The sequence below is a fragment of the Sceloporus occidentalis genome, unplaced genomic scaffold (genome assembly GCF_023333645.1).
Source record: "Sceloporus occidentalis isolate IW3139 unplaced genomic scaffold, rSceOcc1.0.p SCAF_6, whole genome shotgun sequence".
Taxonomy (NCBI): Eukaryota; Metazoa; Chordata; class Lepidosauria; order Squamata; family Phrynosomatidae; genus Sceloporus; species Sceloporus occidentalis.
In genome coordinates this window covers 50,008,927-50,034,238 of record NW_028316986.1, presented here as the reverse complement: position 1 = coordinate 50,034,238, position 25,312 = coordinate 50,008,927, and the positions used below count along the sequence as shown (strand labels likewise).

The following is a 25,312-nucleotide window of genomic DNA, read 5'->3' as shown; positions in this document are numbered from 1 at the left end:
AATCCAGGGACTATAGTTGTGATGGTTATGTCTCCCAGTGTCTTAAAATAGATGCATTTCAGAAAAATACTGTCTTCAGGAATAAAATTATGTGAAAATCAGGAACTAGCTGCCTATGGCTTAACCTAAGGTTCTGGAGGTATTCCGTTTTATCTTTTGTTACATTAGAAAAACTCATGACTATTACTTTTATGGAAAATATCTTGAGGAAAGTGCAGACTGTCTCTTAAGAAACTGGGGTTTTTTCGTATCCTTTGGCAGGAATCTTTAGGAAGAGGTTTAAAGAGTGATTTTTAGGCGCATTCTCTGGGGAAATAAAAACAAGCCAAACTTGTTGCTAGTTTTGGACATGCCAACAAACCCATTCAGCTTTCAACCAATTCAGTTGGGGCAGGGGGGAGAGGGGCTTTAAACATTGATTGTCTTGCAGTGCCAGAATCTTCTAGATGCATTCGGATTCTTGAATCCATACTAGTTTCATTTCTGACAGGGTTACAGAATGGAGATTGTGCTTGCATCCTTTGTTGAAGGTTGTTGCTTGGAGGGGTAATTCTAACCCTTTTGACAGGGACGTAGCCAGAATTTTGGGAAGGGGGGGGATCCAGACTAAGTGCCACCATTATAATGGGGCTTGGGTGCGGCGGCGCAGCAGCGGGCGCCATTCATTGTATCTAACGGAAGGGGGGGTCCAGACCCCACGAACCCCGCTCTTGGCTACATCCCTGCTTTTGAACATTCTAGATCATTCAGCAACATTTGATATTGTTCATCGTTAGGAATTGTAGGTGTAATGCTCAAATATGGATGGATGAATAGTTACAATTGCAAAGGGTGGTTTGGTTGATAATGGCAGAGGCTCTATGTTACTTGGCTCAGTCCATTTAGGAGATAGCTAAAAGTGGTAATATGAATTGGCTGAATTCCATCAGAAGCATTCCCTTTACTGTTCTGCAAAGGTTCAGCTGTTCTCAGTGGCCTTGCTCATACCTCTTTTGGTGGTAGTAAAAAGTAATAAGTTAATTAATCCATTATTGAGGTCTGGGGACTTGTAACTATGACCTGCCTGTAATTTCCTTCACAGTTGGTGCCGAGAATGTATAAAACTTGTTCTACCACAAAGCAGAAAGGTTTAAGAGGATTCAGACAAGAGTTTACTTTGAGCAAAATAGGGAAGTAGACAGAGGGGATAGTTTCTTACTTCTCTTCATACCAAGTTAGGAGGAAAAACTGATCTCTGCAAACAGAGTTTGACCATGCGGATGGTGCATTTTACTCTTGGAGGAGAAAGTGATGTTCAGTAGCCTCAAGGTCAATCTGAACCATAAGAGACAATCTTATCTAAGATGATATTTGCTGAAAGAACTGGTTGTGTTGGAAACATGCAACAACTACACTTTAAGTTCATCTTCCTTCAAAGGCTTCGTTTAGTTGTTTTCTGTACAGTATTAGAGATTGTTTTCTGGTTAAAAGTTTCTCTTCCCCTTGTATGATGCTATATGTCTTACCCACAAACCTTGCTTTTGCAGACATAAGGAAGGTAGCACAGCAGTTCTCTTTTCACATTGGCATTCCGTTAATCACCCTCAGCTGGGGATATGGATCCTGTGGGGATCAGGATTATCATCTGTTTTGGCAACAGCTGTCTGTCCAGCACCAGTGTCATGTTTTTGCCAGTTGAGCTGTAGGAATTTTTCCATCACATTAGCTCCCAGATTGAAGATCAGAGCAAGCCAGGCTAAGCCAAAAATAATCCATATTGCTGCCAGGCTTCTATACACTGAGATATAGTGTTTGTTTGGATCAGTGCCTAGGAGAAAATAAAAATCCCAGCAAGATACATGAGTTAGTTTTTGATTCCCTCTGATCTGAAGGAAAATATCATAGGACCAACATAATACATACATATATCACTGATTTCCCATCTGCAAACCACAGAAAATGAGAACTGATATTCTACCTTATTTCTGATTAAATGGGCTACAATCTTGATAGTTCATGCTATAATAGATTTAGTTTTGTTAAAGGGACCACAGGGCCTTTCCTACCATGTATGTGAATCTGTTAGTGTATTTATAAATTAGAAGCAGTGGAACATTCTCCAAACTATTTTTTTTATCTGAAGCCCCTAGGCTTCTTTTCCTGCTTGTGTGTAGGATAGTGAAGCTCAGCAGAGGAGGGTTCTTCCTTTTCCAAAGTGTGTATGGCCTGCTTGCACATGCCTATCCTGTTTTCACTTGGTTGGCACAGGACTGCATGTCTTTTGGCCCTTGGGCCTGCAAGGGTGCTATCTTGAAGCCTCCCATATACACATGCACAGGCATACACAAACACCAGTCACTATTTGCAACAGGGAAATAGTGGTTTTTAAATAAAGTTCACTTTTAGTGAGGGAATGGAGAGCGCCTCCTACTCCTGCAGTCCTGATACAGACTACTGTTTCTTGCCATAATCATTAAATTGCTAGTGAACTGCGGTCAGGGGAGAGAATTAAGCAACTGGTGAGTGTATGGGAGGGAATTGGATATAAGGAGTTCCATGAAGCCTCCTGTGTGTATGCATGCACAAATATGTGCAGTGAAGACTGTATGTATTCTTGGGGCTATAATCTCTGTCAACTTTCCCAGCCTGGACTTGCTATCCTTAGGTGAGATCCTATATCCGTAGTGATGAACCTATGGCAGGCATACCCTCTCTGGCACGTGAAGCCATTTTGGAGGGCACATGGAGAGACGGAGGGTGGGAGAAGAGGAGAAACATGTGTGCCTGTTCTTCCCCTGCCCTCCCATGCCTTTAGCTGCCTCTATGGAGACAGCTAAAGGCCCAGGAGATGGGGGGGGGGGGGGACAGGTGCATGTACTTGTTCCTCCTTGCTACATGCGCTCCTGGGCCTTCAGCTGCCTTCCTAGAGACAGCTAAGTCCTGCCCCCTGGAAGTCCCCTCCCCCTGAACACATTTGTGTTGGGGTTCTTGGTCCCTAAAAGGTTCACCATCATTGTCCTATATCATTACAACATAGCCTAAATAACCATCACTGGAGTTGTATCCTGCTTGCATTACACTGTCTCTGTACTGGATAACACTGTAGCATAATGTATCTGGATCACTCTGACACCCTCCTTGTGCAATTGCAAAATGCAATGTGCTGTGCATCAGTACATGTACTGCACTGTGACCTTCACATTGGGCTTCAGGCTTCATTATAGAATGAGTAGAGTCCCATCCACATCCTGTATACCCTGCTTGATGCAGGCTGGTACATGTTCCACATGCAGACCTCTAGTTCCATCCTTGTCAGCTGGATAAGGCCTTTGCACTGTGCACAGTGTCGATAAAAACACTCTGTATGGATAACACAACCAACCATGTGTTAGAAGATTTTTGTATTCTCTTTCCCTCTCCTTAGATAGATAGGTATTGCCTGCATACAACCCCCCCCCCCTTTCAAACTAACCATGTGATTTAGGTCACTCCCCCTTTGGGACTAACAGACATTCTCTTGCGAAGATTTTCAACTGAACTGCATGTTTTCCATCTTCCTCCTCTCTCAACTTTCTTTGGAAAGATGGTGAGATAAATATTTCTTTTTACCTAAACTGTTCATTAGCTACATTAGGATATAGCTTTTATGTAAATATAGATTAAAGCCATTAGTAATCTTTTTGTTTGAATTACAAGTTACTTGGGTTTTTGGAGTCAGTCTCAGTTCATACGGAAGCATAGTTAGACAAGAGCACATTTCTGCTACGCTGCTGATTTAAAGCTAGACCCTAACAGGCTTGACCTTGATATTCCTTATCAAAGGCTGAAGCATTAAGAAACTTAGGCAGGATACAGACCACCCAAAAAGGACTGTCTCCTGGCACCCTGGTTTGCTGCGCGAAGGAGCCGCAGCGGATAAACCGTGCGGCTCACTTGCGCAGCAAAAAGAACCTACAAAAAGTGGGTTCTTTTTGCGGCGCGATTGTGATGCTGCAGTGCACCAATGGCGCACTCACAGCGTCACAATGATGCCAGGATGTGCGGACACTAGGCGTCCGTCATGTCAAAATGGCAGCACCCATGTGTACAGGGCACCACCATTTTGACACCCTCGTCACGTGCGAGGGGTATCTGAAAGCACCGCCCCTCGCACGTCATGACGGTGCCCCATAGGGCCCATCTGTAAAGCGCCTAAAATTACCCTAAACCATGTCACTAACAGCATCCTGGCCTTCGTGTTATCACTGCTATCATAGAGGGGATCCACATGGAACTGCTCCCATGCCTAGGAAGCAGTTCATTATCCCTAAGCCTTGATTAAAAACAATACAAAACTGTTAAGAGCATTTATTTGTTTAATGAAGTACTTGCAGAGTTACCTTTGGGGAAAATAAATCCCAGAATCCCTCAGCAAATAAAGCCACTGGCTGAGTGATTCTAGGAAGTTGTGGTCCAAAAAGTAAAATTTCTAAGCTCTGATTTAGGCCAGCGTTGTTTTATCTCATTGCAGCAGCTCTCCACAGGCTTCTTCATCACCTGTTCACTATACCATCTAGCTGAGATCTTTTATATGCAAAGCCTGCATGTTGCCACTGAGATTTGGTCCTTTCTGCAGTGGTTGACAAGAAAGCAGTATGTGGAGTGCATGTAATTTCAAACTGGTCCTTGAGCTGAATGCAGAAAAAGAGCATTGGGGGCAGCTCTGTGAGACATTTTCACATGTTGCTAGCTCAGGATTAATGTGAACTAGGAATGCATGAAGCAGTGCTTTTAAAAGGAAGAGGAGGAGGACTGAAATATATGCCCCAAACAAACTTACTTGTACATGGAACTTTTGTCTGTAAAGTGTAACTTACTGCAGTTCCTTATTGGAGTTGGAATAGGAGTTGCAGCGTGGATGTTTGATGTGAAAGTGGATGGGGAAGATCTACTGCAGTGAGATGAAACTTTTTTTTATCATGAATAGTCCCTTCTGAATGCAGAATGCATTCCTTTTCCTCCAAAGCAGATAAAAAGAGGAACAAGAAACAGTTGTTTTTGTTTGTTTCCAGGGAGGAACAAAAGGGAAGATCACATTACTTTTGTTTTTTAAAAGACATAATTTTGTGTTTTCGTTTGAGCAAGTCTATAAAAATATATTTTTTAAAAAGACCTAATCGGCAGTTTCCCCCTGTCATGCTTAGATACCCCATGATTAGACTGAGCCACGAGGGTGTCAATTTGGGAGAAAAGTGGCAAATTGAATGAAATAAAATAGTGCATTGAGCAGTCTTGGCTCATATTACCACCTTAAACAGCTTCAAAAAAGCTGTTAAGACAGATCTCTTCTGGCAGGCCTTTTCTGAATAGATACCCAGCCACTAAAAAGAAAACTTAACTGTTGACCCCTGATTTTGCTATAGTCACTGTCTATTTGTTGTTGCTATTATGATTTTAAGTATGTTTTTAAACTGCAAATAGTTTAATTGTATTTTAAGGGGTGGGTGGGATTGGGGATTATGTTTGTAATGTATATTTTAATGTTGTAAGCCGCCCCGGTTGCGTTGCGCAGAGGGACAGGATAAATTATTATTATTATTATTATTATTATTATTATTATTATTATGGTTGCTGCACAGGATTTTGCACATTTCCTCATGGGATGGGCATGGGGAACCAACCAACCACTCTTTCCTTGTCATGGACAGATGTGAAAGGATCAGTAGCATATTTTTTGCATGGCTTGTGGGGTCTGGCCATACCAGGGGTACATCTGCAGTGCAAAACTAATGCAATTTGACAGTGCTTTAATGGCCATGTCTCAATTCTGTGGAATTCTGGGATTTGTAATTTGTTGTGGCACCAGAACTCTCTGACAAGGAAGGCTAAATATCTCCTAAAACTACAAACCCCAGAATTCCATAGCATTGAGCTATGTATGATAGTTAACGTGGTGTCAAAATGCATTAGTTTTGCACCACAGATGCAGCCTAAAATACTCATATGGTTCTTCCCAACCACTGTTTGTCACAGTGGTGTGGCATGGAGGGAGGAAGGCAAATGAGAGCATTGGCCCATTAAGTAAGAATTCAGCCCTTCTTACAAAACGTTCCTTAAGTTCCCATATTTCTAGCATAGTAGGAATTCAAAACGCCATTTGACCATTGAGAAATACAGTCTACCCATTCCAAGAAAAGTAGCAGGCAAAGATAGCATGGGAGTGCAAACACTGCAAATACAGTTGGTCCTCCTTATCCACTGATTTTTATACACGGATTCAAGCATCCACAGCTTGAAAATATTCAAAAAAAGTATAAATTCCAAGTATCAAACCTTGATTTTCCCATTTTATATAAGAGACACCATTTTGCTATGCCATTGTATTTAATGAGACTTGAGCATCCACAGATTTTGTTATTCACAGAGGTTCCTGGAACCAAACGCTAGCAGATAACAAGGGCCCACTGTATACGGAGTCTTGGTGTGAACAATTTTCAGTGTCTCACTCTCTTCAATGCTAGAAATTTTGGGACTGAATGAGAATTTCATGGAAGGAAATGTATACCTTGGGGGACAATACTTTCATTTTGCCTCTTTGTAGCTACACCCCTGGATCACACCACCTGCCTGTGTGTCTCATATAAGGTTATTATCAGCACTGTGCTCAGCATGAAAACTTCCTAGAAGCTTCCTTCTGGTCAATACTGGAAATGGAATGTTGAGCTATATGGATTTTTGACCACCACAAGGCAACAAGATCTCAATCTAACAAGACAGTTTTTCTCAGTTAAGTTTGGAGATTCAGGATAATGCATAAATAGGGCAAATTCTTTCATCCAATCAGGAAACAGGTAGGGAAGTCCTGCTAGCACTATGCTGCCTAGTGTGGATTTGTTACTGTCACCAGTGATAAGGAGTTTCAGATGTTGCTACAATAGCTATCAGTCATACCTTTGGGCTATTATTAAATGCATGTTGAGGATGGTTGAACTATATGTAGTTTAAGTAAAATCTGATGGCCCCTTACTTAGCTGTTAACAGTGACTTAATGAGTGACTGAATGAATATAAAAGTGATGGCAAATTGCAGCCCTCCAGATCTTGTTGCAGCTCCCAGCATTCCTTACCATTGGCTATGTTGGAGCTGCTGGGAATTGCAATCAAACAACTTCTGAAGTGTCGTTCAGCCAACCTGGAAAAAAATGTGTGCAGTTCTGTGTAGTAGACTCAGCGGGGATGTTACATCTACTGATTTCACTAAGATAATGTCCATAAGTCCTAATTAAGATTTTTTGGAAGTAGGGATGCTCTCAAAGTCTGAAATTAGTAACACTAATCTTTCCATTACCTACTACATAGTCTCCAAATCCAATGGTGCTGAGGGTGATGAAAGTAAAGTAGAAGCCTTCTCCGTAACTCCAGCCTTCCACATAACTGAAGATCATTGGGGGGAAAATCAGAAAAAGCAAAGTGCCAGCCATCAGAAACAGTCCCATTGTCAGAATCTGAATCACCTGAGGAACAAAAGGAGGGAAATGGTAGCTCATTAGCACTGTGTTTCTGCTTAGGATAACTTGATCTGTCTCATGAGATTCAGAGTGCATCCAAATCCTTGCTACCTTACGTCTACCTTCAAAGTGCAGGCTGGAAAAGTAAAAACTAGAACCTATGAATGAAGGAGACACATCTCAAGATACTCTAAAATGATGTTTGATTGTTAAGAAGCCTGATGAGTTTTGGCCCATAAATACTGAAGAAAGACTCAAAAGATTTATCATTCTGAGGCCCGTTACAAACGGGCACCCTAGGACGGACTCAGTCCGTGCTAGGGTTAGAAAGGGGCGTCTCTTCCAGATGCCCCTAACCCTAGCATGGACTGAGTCTGTAACAAATGGCAGCGGCCGTTCCACACGGCCGCCGCCATTTTGAAGTAACGGACGCTCTGCGTCCGCACGTTGCGTGGCGGAAGTGATGCCGCGAGTGTGCGACTAGCGCCTCGTGGCGGAAGCGATGCCGCGAGTGCGTGACTAGCGCCTCGCGGCGTCTGTTCTGGGCCGCAAGAAGGAGCGCGATTTTTGCGCTCCTTCTTTGCTGCGTCCGAGAACTGCGCCGTTTGGCTGCTGCGGTTCCTGGATGCAGGAACCGGCGGCGGCAGCAGACCGCCGCATTTCGGCAGTCTGTAACCTGCCACAGTACACCAGACTTTTTAACAACATAGTATCACTTTATAGCATCTTGAGATATGTCTCTTTCATTTGTGGATTGCAAGCACCGACTTACAAAAACAACCTCTGTATATCAGAGTTCCATGTAAATTATTGGCGACTGTGATACACCATTTTATAAGCTGTTACATAGCCAGCAAAATGACCCTTACAGAACCAAAATGAGGAATGAAAAGAGGGTCTCTTCCTCTGAACTTAGGCCCTATACAGACCAGAACTTTGTGCTGGCCCGTGGGCAAAGTTAGGGCACAGCGTCTGGACGCTGGACACCCTAACCTTGCCTCCAGGGCGCCATTTTGGCATGTGCCGGTCCACACGGTGCGTGCCATCATGACACCCTCCAGTGCTGCATCCACATGATGCAGCACTGAAGGGGCATTATAAAGCCACTCCACTGCGGCTATGGTGCCCCTTGGAGGGCGCATAAAGGAGCCGCTTTTTGCAGCTCCTTTTTGTGCTCTCCAGAGGCTGGATTGGGGCTGCGGCATGAAGTTGTAAAGGGACAGCTGCAGACTGCCCCTTTCGGGAGGTCTGTATAGCCCCTTAGATGTTTCAGTTGTATCTAGACTAGAGCATCATTAAGCACATTAGCATAGAAAATGTTATTCTAGCCATATCCTGATGGTTAGATTTTCACTTGCTCTTTCTTGGTGTTGCAGTCTTAATGGCATGATTATATGTACTCTTCCACAGATTCTTTTCCATCATGAACAGCCTGGATCACATACCTGAGGTTAAAGTGAGATAATGAAACAAATGCCAACATCATATAACAGAATGATTAAGAGAAAAAGAACCAAGAAGGTTTGTCCAGAGATTGCCAAAATGGGGAGTGGAATTCAAGAACTGATAGAGAAAAATGAAGTAACAAGCTTGGTAAGGCTCTTGGCAACATACACAGTTGTTAATTTGGAGCAGAGGATGGAGGCCCAGTAAAGGTTTTAAAAAAGGTAAAGGACATGAATATCTAGTCATAACCGACTGTAGGGGGCGGTGCTCATCTTCTAAGCCAAAGAGCCAGGGTTGTCTGAGGACTGCTGTGGTGGTCATGTGGCCAGCATGACTGCACCAAATGGTGTTACCTTTCTACTTCAGTGGGAATCTATCATTTGCATGCTTTCGAACTGCTAGGTTGGCAGAAGCTGGGACTAGTGACAGGAGCTCACCCATCATGCAGCACTCGGGCCTTGAACTGCCAACCTTCTGATCTTCCGATCAACAGAATTGGCATCTTAACCACTAAGCCACCGCATCCCCTGGGGGCCCAAGCCTGCCATAAAAAAAAATCTTATCGGAGTTCAAAGATTAATTAGAAAAATATTCAACAGGATTGCTCATACAATCAATATCAGTAACATTTGTGTGCAGTTCTTTGATAATGGGCTAGGGCAGCCAGGATCAAAAGACCTGTAAATTTAATGTCATGGAGAAGAGCAAGTTGTCATGCATGTTTTATTTGTTGAAATTCTTTCTTCTATGCAGCTGTTAAAGGTGATGGACTCATGTCATCTTTTGCATCTTACTGCACTTTCTGAGAGGCAACTCCTACAAGTTCAAGGTCTGCAATTCCCATAAACTTTGGCTGGTAGGAACTTTTCCTCTTACTAAATCAAAAGAAAAGATAAAAAACCTGTTGGTGGGAAACACCCATTGTGCTGTTTCCTCCAAAGCACATCCTTAAACCTAGAAAACACATTGTACAAAGAAGGTGTCTCAAGAAACCAGGATGGATGACTAAGGAACTTTCAGCTGAGCTAAGTTTGAAACGGAACATGTATAAGAAATGGAAAAAGGGGGAAATCACGAAAAAGGAATTCAAAGAAATAGCAGGCATGTGTAGGGGTAAAGTCAGAAAAGCTAAAGCGCAGAATGAACTCAGACTTGCTAGAGAGGTTAAAGACAACAAAAAGGGCTTTTTTGGATATGTCCGCAACAAAAGTAAGAAGAAGGAAATGGTAGGGCCACTGCGTTGAGAGGATGGCAAAATGTTAACAGGGGACAGAGAAAAGGCAGAATTACTCAACACCTTCTTTGCCTCAGTCTTCTCAGAAAAGGAAAAGGGTGCTCAACCTGAGGATAATGGAGCAGAGGACAGAATAGGGGAATTTCAGCACAGAATAAGTAAAGAGATAGTAGAGGAACACCTTGTTAATCTAAATGAATTTAAGTCTCCGGGACCAGATGAACTCCATCCAAGGGTATTAAAAGAACTGGCAAAAGTAATATCGGAGCCATTGGCAATCATATTTGAAAACTCCTGGAGAACAGGAGAGATCCCAGCAGACTGGCGGAGGTCAAACGTTGTCCCAATCTTCAAAAAGGGGAAAAAAGAGGATCCCAACAACTATCGTCCAGTTAGTCTGACATCAATACCAGGAAAGATTCTGGAGCAGATAATTAAACAAAGAGTCTGTGAACATCTAGATGGCAATTCCATAATCACAAAAACTCAACATGGGTTTCAGAGAAACAAGTCATGCCAGACAAATCTAATCTCTTTCTTTGATAAAATGACAAGCTTGGTAGATGAAGGGAATGCTGTGGATATAGTATATCTTGATTTCAGTAAGGCCTTTGACAAGGTTTCCCATGACATTCTTGCAAAGAAGCTTGTAAAATGTGGCCTAGACAGGGTCACTGTTACATGGATTTGTAACTGGTTGACCGGCCGAACCCAAAGGGTGCTCAACAATGGCTCCTTTTCATCCTGGAGAGAAGTGACCAGTGGGGTCCCACAGGGCTCTGTCCTGGGCCCAGTGCTATTCAACATCTTTATCAATGACCTGGATGACAGAATTGGGAGCATACTTATCAAATTTGCAGATGACACCAAATTAGGAGGAATAGCTAATACCCCAGAGGACAGGATCAAGATCCAAAATGACCTGAATAGACTAGAAAGCTGGACCAAAGCTAACAAAATGAAATTCAACACAGAGAAATGTAAGGTATTGCACTTAGGGCGGAAAAATAAAATGCACAGATATAGGATGGGTGACACCTGGCTGAATGAAACTACGTGTGAAAGGGATCTAGGAGTCCAAGTAGATCACAAGTTGAACATGAGTGAACAGTGTGATGCGGCAGCTAAAAAGGCCAATGCAATTTTAGGCTGCATCAGTAAAAGTATAGTGTCTAGATCAAGAGAAGTAATAGTGCCACTGTATTCTGCTTTGGTCAGGCCCCACCTGGAATATTGTGTCCAGTCCTGGGCGCCACAATTCAGAAAGGACATTGAGAAACTGGAGCGTGTCCAAAGGAGGGCGACAAAAATGGTGAAGGGTCTGGAAACCATGCCCTATGAGGAACGCCTTAGGGAGCTGCGGATGTTTAGCCTGGAGAAAAGAAGGTTAAGAGGTGATATGATAGCCCTGTTTAAATATTTGAAAGGATGTCATGTTGAAGAGGGAGCAAGCTTGTTTTCTGCTGCTCCAGAGAACAGGACCCGGAACAATGGATGCAAGCTACAGGAAAAGAGATTCCACCTGAACATTAGGAGGAACTTCCTGACAGTAAGGGCTGTTCGACAGTAGAATGCACTCCCTCGGAGGGTGATAGAGTCTCCTTCCTTGGAGGTCTTTAAGCAGAGGCTGGATGGCCATCTGTCAGGGATGCTTTGATTGTGATTTCCTGCATGGCAGGGGGTTGGACTGGATGGCCCTTGCGGTCTCTTCCAACTCTACGATTCTATGATTCTATGATTCTAAGTGCCATGAATCATCTGTAGAATTTTTAGGAATAGTGCTCTGTGACATTTAAGTCTTACAACTTTGTTCTGCCATTTCAAAACACGATGCTCACTGAGAAATTAACCCTGTACACCTATAGCAGAGGTAGGCAAAATGTGGCCTGTGAATCACATGCGCCCTTGAAACCCCTCACCAGTACTTTAAAGCCCCTTAACCCCAATTTTTAAAACAATTGGCATGATTTTGGGCTATTTTTGCAGAATGCCCCCTGAGATGCATGGAAACTCACAGAAATGCTTCCACTCCATCCTCACAAGCATCACACAAACCAATACTACTCCTCAAATACTTCTGTTTTCCTCTGCAGTTCTTCTCAAAATAGCAAGAGAAAGTGACCTGTCAATGGAAACAGAGGTATTTTGGTTTGCTAAGGAGGTGTGGACTGTGGAGGGTGGTTCTGGGGAAGGGAAGAATTGGCCCCTGGCCCTCATACAGTTGTCCACCTGTAACATATAATGTTATTCAGAAATACATCCCATTGAGTTCAGTGGTGATTGTTGTTATTGTTATGTGCCTTCAAGTCATTTACAGATTCTGGTGACCCTAAGGCAAATCTATCACAGGGTTTTGTTTTGTTTTTTGGCATAATTTGTTCAGACGGGGTTTGACTCTTTTTTTTTTTTGCCTCAGAGGCTGAGAGAATGTGACTTGTCCAATATCACCCAGTGGGCTTCCATGGTGAAGTGGGGATTCAAACTCTTGTCCCCAGTGTCCTAGTTCAATACTCAAACCATTACACTATGATGGCTTTCTCAGCAGTGTTTACTCCCAGGTAAGTAGGTGTGGTATTGCAGCCCAAGCACCAAATGAAAAAAAACCCTGCGTGGGTGGTGTAAGTACCCTGTCCTGTACTTCAGCAGGTTTTGTAAAATAATTTCTAAACTACACAGACTAGTCCTTTTCCAGCATCCACTACCCATATCCTCTATTCAGTGAATGTGTGAAATGGGTGTGATGAATCTACATTCTTCCCTCCATCTTTCATAGAAATGCCTTTGAAAAAGAAAATGGTCAAGTACTTGGAGACATCAGAAATCTGCATCTCTATGTATTCCAGCTGTATTCGTCCCTTTCACTCCTCACCTTTCCCCATGAATCAGCCTTATGTCAAACACATATATGCAGGAATCGCCTGAATCATCAACCCCTCCCAGACAATTGTTTGGTCAGTTTCATTTTCCCTTTGGGCCCTGCTCAGTACCCCGGTCTTTGAGATTTATGTATTTATTTATTCTTGAGTGATTGATTAATTTGCGCTGTCTGATTATTATAGTTGGTCTCCTGGAGCTTCATAACTCTTCATAGGTTGTTACTGCCCTTCTGAGGTCCAAAACTGGTCAAAGACCATCATATGCCAGGACTCAGGAGGGGACACAAAAAAACATATAAATTTGGAATGAGTCGGTGACATTCCTATCTGAGTAAAGATGATAGATGAAAATCATATTGGAAAGAAAATGGAAACATAAAATAATAAATGAGAAACTATACCCGAGCTCGACCTGGCTTGTGGAACCATCTCTCCAGATTGATTAGATGAGCACTGAGCCCTTTCCCCAGCTGGTTGAGAAATGCCAGATTAAGAGGCACACCAAACAATGCATAAAATACACAGAACACCTGCCCAGGCACTGTGCTGGGGGCCAGGTTCCCATAACCTGTAAGGAAGATAGAAAGAAAAGAATCATATCATTTGCTATACCTCTCTAAATAACCATATAAGATTTATGCCCACATGTGTCTGATAGCCAATCTATATTTTATAATACATCATATTCTTCTATAGTGGGAGACTACCCTTGTTTTGTAACACATGCTATTGATGAGGGCCACAATTCCTTCACAGTTTGATTTGTTACTTGTTGAAATGAAGGATACTAAAAATATGTTACTTTGGCAGATTCATGCTTTATCTTTATATGGCAGGCAATTTGAAACTACTGTGAATGTGTAAAAAAAACAACCCAAAAGTTAGACATGCAAAAATTATGTTTTCCCCCATTCTGCCTGTCTAGATAATTAATCATGGAAAAGGTACATGTACAAATGGGTGTTGGTTGAATATATGGCTTTTTAAATGCACCTTTCAACATCCCAGACTGTTCTGACGTTGATTTGCCATGAGTACTTTGTACCATCAGTCATGCATGATTCATCTTTTTACTGGAAATATTGTGGAAGCCCAAAAAGGAACATTTCCCAGAAAAAAGAAAAGAAAAGAAACAGTTCACCTTACCTATGGTGGTGACAACAGTTCCCGCAAAGAAGAAGCTATTGCTGAAATCCCAATTGCTGGGATTGGTAGAATTTCCTTCAGGGTTGACACCTTTCTCCCAGGCCTCCATAATGACCTGAAGTAGAAACATCGTTGAAGAGAAAGAAGGATTCAACCTGTGTTGGATGGGATTACAGTCTTCTTGAATGCACACATTCACAGGTTTAGGTGAATTCCTGGATTTGACCCTGAACTTGGATGGTGAGCTTCCATGGTGGTCAGGAGTATGTTTGTGTAGTTTGCCCTAACTGCACCAATTCTTGAACTTGTCAGATCTGGTCATGATGGCATATGACTAGCTACATCCCATTTGGGCTACTGTAACATGTTATAGGTTAGATTTCTATGATTATGCATTAGCTACATTCTGTTTGCCTTAGTTGCATCCTGTTTGGATTAGCATAACATGTTCTGATTTCTGTGTGTGGATGTGAAAGCCATACAGTGAAGAAAGCAGACGGGAGGAGAACACACTGAAATGTGGTGCTGAAGAAGAATTCTACATAACCATGGACTGTTAAAATGACCAATAAATGACACAATATGACTCATTTGGGGGGAAAAATCACCCAGTAACGGTTGGTAAAGTGGGAGGCAGTAGGAAAAGAAGAGAACTGTACCAGAAGTGGATAGACTCAACTAAAGAAGCAATGGCAGTGCCTTGCGAGTGTTCTGAAACTTCACTTGGTCAAGAATGTTGTGGCCATATGTTGAGCAGTTACCCAGAATATGCAACTCCCTTATTATGATAGCTTGAATCCTACTGGTCTGCTTCTAGGCAAAATTCAAAATGCTGGCTGTGTCCTTGAAAGCCCTATAAATCTTGTGGCTGGGCTATTTGAAAAACTGTGTTCTCCATTATGAGCCTGCTCAGCTTTTAAGATCTTGTGAGGTGGCCCTTCTCTTTGTTCTGTCATTTTCAGAAGCATGTTTGATGGGGATACAAGAGAAGATTTTCTCAGTGGCAGCTACCAGGCTTTGGACTTTCCAGGTGAGGAAAGCTATGGCTCCTACCCTGTTTCTTTTGAGAAGCTGACCTAGTGTTCCTGAAAGGTCATGGATCTCTCAAAAACATGCTATCTCCAGATATGAAAGTATGAGGAACACAAAATACAGCACAGGGTATTCTGGATGTTCTGACACAGGGGCCAGACCAATGCTAGTTGGAAGGGCTTTTCATCAGCTGCTGGGCCAAAGCATGATGAAGATGTGCCTGGCTGCTCTTCTCCCCTTTAAAAGCTATAGCAGTGTCACTTGGAACATGAACAGCTTTCACCAGTTGCTGGGGCAAGGGATGATGGTGCTATCTAGACTGTGTATGCCTAGATTATATAGGCCAATAGAAGAAGATGCATACTCAGTGCCAAAATGGATTTAGTGAGAGCTGAGAAAACAATCCTGACAATCACTTATATTTCATTATGTTCTAAATACCCGATAGCCTGAATTTATCGGTGTAAATCCTAAACTAAAGTGGTCTGGTGGTGTGAGTGTTGGATTAGGATTCTGGGAGACAGGACTCAATTCCCTGTTTAATAATAATAATAATAATAATAATAATAATAATAATAATTTGTTTTATTTATATACCGCTATTCCAAAGATCATAGCGGTGAACAGCAAGTAAGCTAATTTGCCCCCAACAGTCTGGGTACTCATTTTAGCGACCTCAGAAGGATGCAGGCCTGAGTCGAGCTTGGGCCCTTTTGCTGGTCTTGAACTCGCAACCTTGTGGTCTTGAGTGAATGTGTCCGGGAAAGCAGCCAAAGGGCTGATAAGGCAGCTAGTTCTCAAACAAACAAACCCCCTCCCAGCACAGCAAAGTCAGTGTAAGCTACACAGTCCTGGAGATTCACAGTAGTTCTAGCAAAAGGGATTACCAAGAGAATTGTCAGATGGTCCGAGGTTCAGGGTAACAGATAGGCAGGTCGATGAAGCAGTCCAAGGTCAAGGTTTCCAGGTAGTCAAGACAAGAAGCCAAAGGAGCCAGAGACAGAGTCTTTCCTCTAAAAGAGTCAGATATCCACTGGCAAAGAACCACACATGCTCCAGGTGCTTAAGAAGGCAAGGAGCCGGCCTTCAGCTGTGTCTGATTACGAAGACGCTTCTGATAAAGCCTCCGAGATCTTCGAAGGCCCTCTCTTTCTGCTCGACGCTCATTGAAGGTAGGCACACTGCCCAGATCCTCCTCCATGTCCACAGCCTCGGCACCAGGCAAACTTGGCTGCTGAACCTCTGGAGGGGCCATAGACTCTGCTCCAGCCGAACTAGGGCCAGCCTCTGGCTCCTCCATTACAGGTTCAAGCCCCAGGGGCTCTGGCTCCTCCATTACAAGTTCAAGTCCCAGGGGCTCTAGCTCATCCTCTGAGTCCTCCAAGCCATCCTTCAGGCTGGGCATGACAGAATGGCTGCAGTACAGGCATTTAACCACTGCGCCACCAGGGCTCCATTTGGCTATGGAAACCCACTCGGTGACCTTGGGCAGGTCACACTCTTTTAGTCTCAGAGGAAGGCAGTGGCAACCCATTTCTGAACCAATCTTGCCAAGCAAACTTCATGATAGGTTGGTCTTAAGGTCACCCTAAATTAGAAATTATTTGTAGGCACAGCAGCAAGGACTGGAACATGGTTTTGGTGTGGCTTTTGGCCTCTTACAATGCTTGCATCATTTAAACAGCATACCTCCAAAGTGACCTGAAGCAGCTTTATTTTGGCCTGTCTGTATGGGTGCTTTGAGAATCCAGAATAGGATTCTTTTGGATATAGTCTGTCCCAACAAAAATCTCATAAATTGCAAGATTTTTCCCCCACACTCCTGCTTGCATTTCCAATGTCTGAACACAGTGGGTTGAATCTAGTGGTGGTTTTTCAATCATAGAAGAGTTTTTGATCTAGCCAAATGTTCTGTAAATGGAAAGGGGTAATTATTATTATTAACCTTTATTTATGAAGCGCTGTAAATTTACATAGCGCTGTACATACAATCTTTTTAATTAGACGGTTCCCTGCCCTCGGGCTTACAATCTAAAAAGACATGACACAGAAGGAGAAGGGAGCAGTGGCCAGCCTTTTCCCATGTACATTGCTCTAATCTGCTCCAAAGGATTGGGGGGGATCTCCAGAACAGGGTGGGTTGTAATGCAGGGAGTGATAGAGGAAAGAGAGAACTGTTGAAATTGCCGCCACCCTTGAAAGATCCTCCACTGGTTGAAGGCCCTTGCATTTACACAACTTCTTTCAGAAATGGATGGTCATTTTGATTCAACCCAGTAATTTAGTTGGTAAAAAAGAATGAGATCTTGATGAAGACTGAACAGGGTAATCAGCAGCACTTCTTGAGCCAGAGAAAGATTTCAAAATGGTGGTTCTATAGCTTATTACAGAGCTTGATGCCAACTTGTCTCTTTGGACTCATACACAGATAAACGTTAATTTGTGTTTTTAAGGAAACAAAATGGACGTGTTTCAACTGAACTGGACAACTGCTGTTTAGCTGATTGCTAAACATGGTTTATGCCTTTCTTTTCTTTGAATCTAGTCTAATAGACTGACGCAGTTGACTGTTTTTTAAAAAAATATCTCTCAAATTTGTAATCAAGCATTCCAGTGCTGTGTTCTGTCTGAGCCAAATTTGGCATGGCTCAAGGGCCAAGAAAAAGTACTCACTCATGGAAACATTTGATTAAATAGTTTAAAAATTGTAAGTGGGTCAACTCAACAGACATGCTGGAGATGGTCATCCATTTCAAGTCAAGGATACTGGATAAGAGTTTTGGAAGGGGATGTATGTTATCTCAAGCTAAGGAGCTCAATAGCGTGAAGCCAAGGATGGTGATGGAGATCCCTATCACCTGGCATTAGTCCATTCCAGGGGCCAGTCAGGGCCTGTAACAAAGCAGTCTGTTTCCTGCAAGTGAACAACTAGAATGAGATATTTATGGTAGGCAAAACAGGGGAATTCCATAATGGACTGCATTAAGAAGCAAAATGGGTGGTTTTTTGGCTTTTGGGTTGCATTTGTGGTTTGTATTTTTCTTTTTATTTATTTTTGTCTTTCCCTTTCTGGTTAGGCTGCACAGTCACCAGACTCAACCGCCTGTCCTGCTGTCGTTGGAGTTGTGTTCTCACTTTCTTTGTCTGGTTTGACTGTTTGCTCTCTCTGTCTCTCTCCCTCCCACCCTCTCCCCTCCTGCTTAACAAATGAGTATACTTGCTATTTTCCTTTTGATTTTTTTTTGCCTTTCCCTTGAAAAACAAAACTCTTCTCTACACTGTAGAGATATTCCAGTTTGACGCCACTTCAGGTGCTGTGGCTCCATCCTATGGAATAGTTTTATAATGTCTTTAGCCTTCTCTGCCAAAGAGGACTAGTACCTTAGAAAACGACAAATCCAAGGATTCTGGAGTCTGGAACCATGGCAGTTAAAATTGTATTTTTACAATGTATAAAGGATCTAACTACTTCAAATGAGTTTAGGCTTCAAGGGCTAGATGAACTGCATTGCTAGGTGCTGAACACTTTCTGTAATGTGAAGTCGAAGGCTTTCGTGGCTGGCATCCATTGTTTTTTGTGGGGGTTTTGGGCTATGTAGCCATGTTCTGGAAGAGTTTATTCCTGATGTTTCACTTGCATCTTTAGCTGGCAACTTCAGAGAATGGTGGCATGGAGGTGTGTGGGGTATATATACTGTGTGACCCTTGGTTTGGCGGGGCGGGGGGAGAATGATTTACATTTTAATCTGTGTTAGCCCTGTTGGTGAATGGCCAGGCCTCAGGGTGGGAGGAATATGCGAGAAGGCTTTGTGTCTATTTAATTAGTGATCCATTGTCTGCTGGGAAACCTCCTGACCGTGGGTGATGTTCATTTGCATGTGCTGAGTCTTGATTTTGGTGTTTTTCAGAACTGGTAGCCAAACTTTGTTTACTTTCAGGGTTTCTTCTTTCCTGTTGAAGTTGTCCATGTGTTCATGGATTTCAATGGCCTCCATGTACATTCTGACTTGATAGTTAATGGCATGGTCCAGAATTTCAGTGTTTTCAAACAGTGTTTTATGTCCATGGAGCTTATTGCACACACTTTTGTCTTGGTTCTGGGCACGGGTAGGGGATGCATGTGGCTGAGTGAAAAAAGAGTTTGTTGCATGCTAAATTGTCAGCAAGGCAACCCCATGGCATAACCAACCCTAACTCGTCCCTGAACTGGGCTGAGGTGTGTGAATTTTGCTCAGCCAGAAAGCAAAATTCACTCACCTCGCTAAGCTTGGTGATGGGTTAGGGTCGCCATGGCATGGGGACACCTTGCTGACAGTTTAGTATGTGATAAACTCTATTTTCACTCAGCCATGCATGTTCCCTGCCCATGCCCAGAACCGAGACAAAAGTGTGTGTGATAAGCTCCCAGGATGGTTTATAACATGTTTTGCTACTGCAAAATTTTCTGGCTGATCCAGTCTACAGATGCAAACCACAGATACAGGTGAAACATCAGAAATAAGCTCTTCCAGAACATGGACACATAGCCTGAAAAACGCACAGAAATACTTTCTGAAATCTTTGAGAATTCTGGAGGAATAGGTGAGGTGCTGGAGGATGGGAAGTGGGGAAATGTTCCTCTATTCAGAAAAGGAAACGATGTGCATCAAGGAAGCTACAGACTAGTCAGCCTGACCTCAATACCAGACAAACTGATACAGCGATTATGCACTTGAAAATAAAGCATTCATTACTAGAAGTAAACATGGGCTTATATTCCCCTCTTTTTGGGGGGAGGGGGGTTGGAGTTACTATTTTTTTTGTAGATCATAGGAATCCTGTAAACATTTTATGTCTTGATTTGAAGAAATCTGCTTTCAAATTTTTCTATAATACTCTTATTTACATAGTAGCATAATGTGGTTGCGACAATACTACAGTTATGTGGATACATAGCTGGTTGAACTACTGTACTCACTGAATGCTAATTAATTGCTCTGCATCCTCTTGGAGGGATGTCATGAGTGGAGTGTCATAAGACTGTGACATGGGCCCTATACTGTTCAATTTTTTTTTATAAATGGACTGGATGAAAGGGAGCTGATCAGATTTGCAGGTAACACGTTTTTGGAGGTATAGCCAACACCATAGAAGAGAGAACTATGATTTAAAAAGATCTTGTTTTTACAAGATTGAAAAAATTACCAAGGAATATGGGCAAACACTGTGATGCACTAGTTAAGAAACACAATACAGTACAATCTTGGGCTGTACCAAGAGAAACACAGTGTCCAGGTCGCAGAAAGTAGTAATTATTCTGCATTATTCAGGCTCTGAATGTCCAATTCTGCATGATATATTTTGAGAAAAGCACATTTATAAAAGCCCGGACTGGTGAAGGATCTGAAACCATATAAGGTATGTGTTTAATGTGGAAAAGGGAACAATAAGGGGAAACTTTATAGTGATCTGAATGGCTGTTATTCAGAAGATGGAGCAGAGCTGATACAAAGGGCAAGACTAGAACCAATAGGCAGAAATGACACTGTAGAAGATTATAGCTTAAAAACTGGAGAAACCTCCTACAGATCTATTTGTCAGGGCAACAAACTGCTTAGGGAGGTGGTCAACACTCCTTTCCTAGAAGTATTTAAGCCAAGTCTAGTGGACCATCTAATAGAGATGTCAGATCTGCAGCTTCTGAGTGAAGTTCTAGCAGTTTTAAGTTACAGGAGGGTAGATTTTGATTCAACATTAGAAGGAACATCTTGACATGGAGAGTGGTTTGGCAATGGAACCAATTGCTTAGAGAGGTATTCAAAGAGTCTGGACAGCTCCCTGTTGAAGATGCTTTAAGTTCAAGATCCTGCAGAGAGCAGGGAGTTGGACCTTATAGCCCCTGGGGCCCCTTCCAGATCTATGATTCTATGGATAAATGTCTTGAGTTTGAGCAGGGGCTTAGTATGTCTGGGCTTCTCGCAGCCACACCAGGAAAGATTAGCAGGCCATGCTGATCAACCAAGGATCCAACTTCATTTAAAAGAAATGCATATCTGTCTCCCACCTTGACAGACCAAAATCCAGAAGAATGGGTGCCCTTAGCCTTGTGCTCTTACATCCTAATAGAGTTTGCTGCCAGGCCACTGCTACAAAGCACATGTGCTGGGGGAAATTCCATGAAACTAATGAATTTGATAGAAGTTTTGTCTTTCAGTTGTCAGTTGATTGTAGACTGGGTCCTGGAAGGTAAACAGTAATTCTCCAAGCTTTGCTACATAGCTCATTCCTCATTTTGGGAGTTATAGAAAACAAAATAGACTACATAACCTTTACATTGTCAGCTTGCTCTTTTGAAAGAACTTCCCTAGCACCAGGATATACAAGAAACAGAGATGCAAGCATTTTTGGGGCTAGCACATTGAAGCCATGTTGCATTTTTCCTTCACAGTTGGTCTAGATGACCCCCAAATACTTTCCAGCTCCATGACTGGTTGATTTTATTGAGGACTGTTGATTTCTTTTTATTGGCAAGTTTGAGATATTTAAATGCTCTTGACATAACTGAAATGTTGGTGCCCCCTAGTGCCTTTCCCCAGTGCACACAGTACTAGAGAAAACCTGCTGATCTACACAGCATGCTTTGTCTAGCTATACCATAAATCTGAGTTTCTCTTTAGTGCTACTTTTTAGCACTAATCTGACTCTGCTGAATGTTTGGTTATGCAGCAGAAAATACTCTGTTCCAGAGGCTGAACTACATAATTTGGCTTTGGATAAAAGTATACAAAGGGTTTCCTTTAAAAATGTAGTGCACAGGAAAGATATTAACACTTTGCAGTTTGATTAATGTGTGCAATGCAAAACCTCTGGTTTGAAATAAGTTCTCAAATGAATAACAGAAAAGCTTTTAAAATCATTTCAAGGGTTGTTGTCTGCTTTCAAGTCATTTCTGACTTATGGCAACCCTAAAGCCAGGGGGTTTCTTGGCACAATTTGTTCAGGGGGGGGGGTGCCTTTTTCTTCATCTGAGGCTGAGAGAGTGTGACTTGTCCAAGGTGATTCAGTGGGTTTCCATGGCTGAATTGGGGATTCAAACCCTGGCCTCCAGAGTTTCAGGGTCTCAACAACAACAACTATGTTGGTCTGGCTGAATCTGTTTTTTAAAAACATTTGTGTTTAGGTTATATCTCAGCCTACATTTTGGTTGTATGCCTCAAGTACCATTTTTGACAAAAAGTAGGGATATAAATTGAGTTTGTTAATTTTTACAATTCTCCATTGTTTTAGTTGCTCTCCAAGGTAGTTGTCAGAGATAGCGTCAAAGTGCTTTAGTAACCCAAACTGAAAGCAGGAAGGCACAAGCTTTTTTTCTCCTGAGAGAGCAGATACTTACTGAGGATTGAGGTACGTTTGGGATCAGGATTGTATCCATTGACCCTGCCCTTAATCTGTGCATTTTGATAGGTGTTCTGTAAATGTCTTGCATTTGGGCTTCTCTGTATCATCTTTATTCTGTTTTTGTTTTGTTTTGTTTTTGTTTTTGCAGGTTATAGTCATTTTTAGAGAGCCTACATATGTGAAGCTTGTATGTGTCTGGAGTCAGTTTACAAATACCATTAAATGCATGCAGATTGTTGGTGGCACTAATAGGTGTGACTGAGATAGAGCTAAAAAGTCTCTATTTAAAAGGAACTCATTCCCCTTATTCACCACAATATTTAAATAACTCATTGTTATTAACTCATTTCCGTTCCAAGAAAACAATTTATTGAATTATTTGTTATTTTGTTGTGGGGAAGAGTTTAGGTAGGATTAATCAAAGAATGACATGCAGTTTGAAAAAAATTAACTCACATTGCTTTTTAAAGGGCTGCATAAAATAACTTGAAAGGGGAACCAGAAAAGGCTGCACATTACACCCAAAAACATAGAATAACTTAATAAATTATTTTACTTCTGAAATGTAGCTTCATTATTCCTTCCTTACCAAACCTCAGCAACTTCTGAGCTCTCGTCTGGGATGCTCCTTCTTCCATGCTTTCAGTTTATTTGCCATGTTACATGAAGAGGTCTACATTTTCATTAGTTTAAGGGTTTCCAGCCATCATTATTACACCAATGAACTTGTGTGTAGGACTAAAAGTTTTGTAGGTAGCCATTATCTAAAAGCTTTGTGGATAGCCATTGACTTTATAACATTTTGGTGCCATGAGTTACTAGTAGTCTTCCTGAGGTGTCTGGGGGCCATTGTGTAGATGTGCCTCAATCACATTTTTGCTTTTCCTTAATATTCCTGCAACCTGCTTTTCAGTGATAGTAGTACTTGGCAGCACATGGTCTGAGTGGTAAGGTGGAGTGTTTCATCTCACCACTGTGGAAAATAGGCATCCCCTCTGTTCACACCTTGTGCTGCCAGTAGACTATATGACAATACCCTGTCTATTCAGAATGGATAATGGAGAGAAAAATGTTATTTAAAATCAAGCTTCCATTAGTCATCCTTGATGTTATTTTTCTTGGGAATAAACATGCTAGTGCACTGTCGTGTGGGATAATGAGCATGTCTCTTTCTCTCTGAATTTACAATAATATGACAAATTTGCAAAACAGCAAGACATGTTTGCAGATAGCCTTACAATTCTTCACAAAGGAAAATAAAACCAGCTGCTTCTAGATGCGTCTGCACTGTATGAGAATACTCAGTTTCTAGATAATTAGCGATAAAGTACATGATTTATTGGACTCTAATAATGCAATATATAATAAATTGTATTTATTCATCAAATGCTGCAAGATTGTGACAAAAGCCCTATTCAGGCATTCAAGAAATGTGCATAAGAAATGCTTGAGGAAGGGGCGCATGCTTCCCTTACCTTGACCTCTTCATGTGGGGGTTACTTTCTGAAGAGGAGAGCATTCATTAGCTATGGGAACTCTCAACTGCATGAAAAGCCTTCCAGGTTAAAGGGGCTTTCTTCTTCATAGTCACCCTATACATATAAAAGGCAATGGAAAGCCATGAGGATGGTCTGCAGTGCCTCCTCTCTTCTTGCCTGTCTTTGCATTTTCTGAACACTTAAATAGGGCTATTGACAGACCATGCCTTTTAGATGTCCCAACAGCAACAAATGTTCTTCCTGGGGATAGGTGGGTGACAGAAAGAACCATATTTTCCCACCAAGAAAATACTGAAAGTTGAATGCTGGGAAATTACAGGATTCACCAAGCAGACAAAACACAAACATGTACATGCTGGTCAATAAAACAGAGTATGGAGAATGGCCTCTGCCTTAATAAAATATCTTCTGAACAGTAATCTTTATATTTATGGGATTAAAAAATGGAGAATTAGCAGGAAATAATTATTTTAAGAACTATGCCTAGGTCTTAAACAGACCTTGAGAAAACGAAGAGGAGAATTTCCCCTTAGTTTTCTTTCACTATTTCAGGTCTGTGGCCCAGGCCCCCTCTAGAATGGGCTGGAAAGTGAGTAGTGGACAAAGACCAACCCCTGGCCCAAACCAATATATCCATCCCTCATCTTAAATTGCATAATTCAGATGCCCACTACACTGGGTTCCTGGATTCCCATTACTCTTACCTGTACAAACTGCTCCAGGGCTTGCCGATCCAAGCATGTGTAGTTTTGCAGGAACTTCAGCTTCTCAATTTGGAACCGGTCTCGAGTTTTGGTTTCTGCCTGCTTTTCCAGCAGATGAAACACTGCAGCTCCCAGGAGGAGGTAAAAGAGATACCCCAGCACTAAGGTCAGAGTCCAGTTGAGTGGCCGGTTGCACACCATAAAGTGGGGCATGGCTGTTGGTGGGCAGGCAGAGCCAACCTAGTTGATCTGAGCGCTCACTGAGTTAATGTTCCTGTTCAGAGAAGCAAGGAAAAATCACAGGGTTGTATTTTCAGCACACACTACTAAGGTTCTGTTTAAACAGTTTTATGAGCATCAAGAGTGGACAACAGGAGACTAATGCAAACAGATGTCACCCCCACCTCTTTATATTTTCACAACTAAGTACCTACTGTTACACCTGATGGGGCACTTTGTCATCTAAAGTCATTCGCATCATTTTGGGTGAAAGTGACAGAAAGAAATTTCTTTAAAGTACTCTTGGAGTGGGT

The 25,312-nt window shown here is 42.2% G+C and overlaps 1 protein-coding gene across 1 annotated transcript; it reads right to left on the bottom strand.

The window, feature by feature from the left end:
- Positions 1-1,583: 1,583 nt before the first annotated feature.
- On the bottom strand, positions 1,584-24,992 carry KCNK16 (potassium two pore domain channel subfamily K member 16). The gene is made up of 5 exons (XM_089529443.1): positions 24,780-24,992; positions 14,168-14,282; positions 13,423-13,589; positions 7,306-7,471; positions 1,584-1,807 (listed from the first exon to the last, which is right to left on the bottom strand). Exons 1-5 carry the CDS (start codon positions 24,990-24,992, stop codon positions 1,584-1,586), a joined length of 885 nt encoding a protein of 294 aa, XP_089385569.1.
- Between the last annotated feature and the right edge of the window lie 320 nt (positions 24,993-25,312).